At 43.2% G+C, this 2878-nt stretch overlaps 1 protein-coding gene across 1 annotated transcript in view; it reads left to right on the forward strand.

Moving 5' to 3' along the window:
* ANO1 (anoctamin 1, calcium activated chloride channel) overlaps window positions 1-2878 on the forward strand; it is a 47704-nt gene that overhangs the window by 36402 nt on the left and 8424 nt on the right. Inside the window, exons 18-21 of the mRNA XM_010011933.1 lie at window positions 196-307; window positions 1414-1471; window positions 1581-1681; window positions 1906-2051. Of these exons, the coding sequence (XP_010010235.1) occupies window positions 196-307; window positions 1414-1471; window positions 1581-1681; window positions 1906-2051 (417 nt within the window). The remainder of the gene's footprint in view (window positions 1-195; window positions 308-1413; window positions 1472-1580; window positions 1682-1905; window positions 2052-2878) is intronic.

The following is a 2878-nucleotide window of genomic DNA, read 5'->3' on the forward strand; positions in this document are numbered from 1 at the left end:
GTCCCTGGCAGGTGGCTTGAACTGGGTGATCTTAAGGTCCTTTCCAACTCAGACTGTGTTATGATTCTAATAAATATACACCTCTTTGTTTAAAAGATGGCTGATGTTTTCCAAAGCCCACCTTTATAAGATCTTGAAATGTGCCAGGTAGGATTAATTCCTTAACGTTTCTTATGCATGTCACCTTGGTTCCAGAGGTGCCAAAAACTGACAAGAATTTTGAAGAGCGGCTGATTTTTAAGGCTTTCCTCCTGAAGTTCGTCAATGCCTACACACCCATCTTCTACGTTGCTTTCTTCAAAGGCCGGTGAGTTATGCTAAAGGCTGTTCCTGTTTTCCACTCGTTGCTTATGAGAGAGCTGGTGCTGAGCTAAGACCATAATCAGACAGTAGAGTAAATCTGGTTTAAGCACGCCTCAGTATTGACCCAAAACCTCTTCAGCCTCATGGGATAACGTACAGACTTGAGACTCTCCAGTTTCAAATTTGTTAAAGCCATTTGTTAAGATAATCATAGAAAAGATTCATAGAATAGTTTGAGTTGGAAGGGACCTTCAAAGCTCATCTAGTCCAACCTCCCTGCAATGAACAAGAACATCTTCATCTAGGTCAGGCTTCCCAGAACCACACTCAGCCTGGCCTTGAATGTCTCCAGGGATGGTGCAACCGCCACCTCTCTGGGCAACCTGTGCCAGTGTCTTATCACCCTCACTGTAAACAATTTGTTCCTCATATCCAGCCTGAATCTCTTTCAGTTTAAAACCGCCATGCCCCCCCCTCATCCTGTTACAATAGCCCTGCTAAAAAGTCTCTCCCCATCTTTCTTATAGGCCCCTTTTAGGAACTGAAAGGAGTCAATAAGGTGTCCCTGGAGTCTTTTCTTCAAGCCCATCTCTCTCAGCCTTTCCTCATAGCAGAGGTGCTCCACCCCTCTGATCTTTTTTTCGGCCTTTCTCTGGACCTTCTCCAACAGGTCCATATCTTTCCTGTACTAATAAACTTGTGCATTCAGCTACAATCCCCCACAAGGCTATTAACTGCTTATTTACCACTCCTAACTTAATATCATAGCAAGTATCATATCTCTTCTTGAAACCAGCAGGAAAGCATAAGACTAAAATAAAGACTCTATGTGAACGTTCCAGCTAATGCAACAGTAGTGAGGATTAGCTCAGAGCATTTCTGCCTGCAATATTGTAGGGCACAAGACTTGCAGTTTTACTGAGTCATTTACTCGGTAAACAGGACTTGTTCTTTAAAACAAAACCAAAGATAATGTCATTCACTTTTTCAGGACTAAGCACTAGGTGGTCCCATTCAAAGGCACAGAGTTTGACATCAGTGATGTTAGGAATCACATATAAAAAGTATAAAATCCATAGCAAGTTTATAATTCTAACCGTTGTGCCCTAGATTTGTTGGACGTCCAGGAGACTATGTCTACATTTTCCACTCTTTCCGAATGGAAGAGGTAATTCCACTTTCCCTCTGCCTGTGATCTTGTTGGGTGGGAGCACCATCGGTGCCCGCCACAGGGATGCAGCAGGTGTTCTGACTGATGCTTCCTCTGTCCACCCTAGTGTGCTCCAGGAGGTTGCCTAATGGAATTGTGTATCCAGCTCAGTATTATCATGTTGGGCAAGCAGCTGATCCAGAACAATTTATTTGAGATCGGCATCCCGTAAGTAGCAACTTTTGCTTGTTTCTTTTTGGGGTTTTATTAAACACATGGTTTTTAGGACGTGTGATACACAGTGTATCCACTTCCCCTTGACTTGAACTCTGGTCTTGCAGTTTTTATGAAAGTAGGTATGAAGCTCATTGTGTCTATTAATGTAAAATAGCTGCAAAATTGGCACTGTGCCCCAAAGGGCATGCTAATGCAATCCTTCCCTTTGCCCCCAGAAAAATGAAGAAATTTATACGCTACTTGAAGTTAAAGCGTCGGCGTTCTTTAGACCATGAAGAGCACGTGAAAAGAAAGCAGCGCTATGAAGTGGACTATAACCTGGAGCCTTTTGCTGGACTTACCCCTGAGTATATGGAAATGAGTGAGTGGGATGGGAAGAAGGCATTTTAAACCACAATTATTCTGATGAACTGAGATGGAGAGCTGAGATTTTTGAACTGTAGATACAGTGGACAGTGGACGTGAGGCATAACTTAGTTACTGAAGTGTATAGTCTTGGACTGTAGCATGTTTCAGCCAACCACTGGCTGCTTCATGGATGAATTTGGCACTGTATTTTCATAGAATCCCAGACTGGTTTGGATTGGAAGTGACCTTAAAGCTCATCCAGTTCCAACCCCTGCTATGGGCAGGGACACATTCCGCTAGACCAGGTTGCTCCAAGCCCCTGTGTCCAACCTGGCCTTGAACACTGCCAGGGATGGGGCAGCCACAGCTTCTCTGGGCAACCTGTGCCAGGGCCTCAGCACCCTCACAGGGAAGAGCTTCTGCCTAAGATCTAACCTGAACTTCCCATGTTTAAATACTTTCTTTCAGGTCATGTGACATGTCACTGTCAAGTCTTGACACTGTCACTGTCAAGTTTCAAATGCAAATGATTAAATGGCATAAACTTGAGATTGTGAGGCATATTTTCTCATAAGTTTCACCCTGCATTGGAATTAAGCTACTTAATTCAGATTTGATAATTTCCAATGCATATTCTCACAGAGGACTGTTCCTTTTTTCTGAAATCTAGACTAAACCTTCTCTGAGAGATAAGTGCCTGTAGGCCAGGTTGTACTTAACACATCACATACATACAACTGGGGTTTTTAAAGTAACGTATTGTGTTGAGTGAGTGATACAGAATTTAAGCACTGGATGTCAGCTCTGCGTTGCTGTACAGCTCCATTTCTTTCACTACTT

The sequence above is a fragment of the Nestor notabilis genome, unplaced genomic scaffold, assembly GCF_000696875.1.
Source record: "Nestor notabilis isolate BGI_N333 unplaced genomic scaffold, ASM69687v1 scaffold383, whole genome shotgun sequence".
NCBI lineage: Eukaryota > Metazoa > Chordata > Aves > Psittaciformes > Psittacidae > Nestor > Nestor notabilis.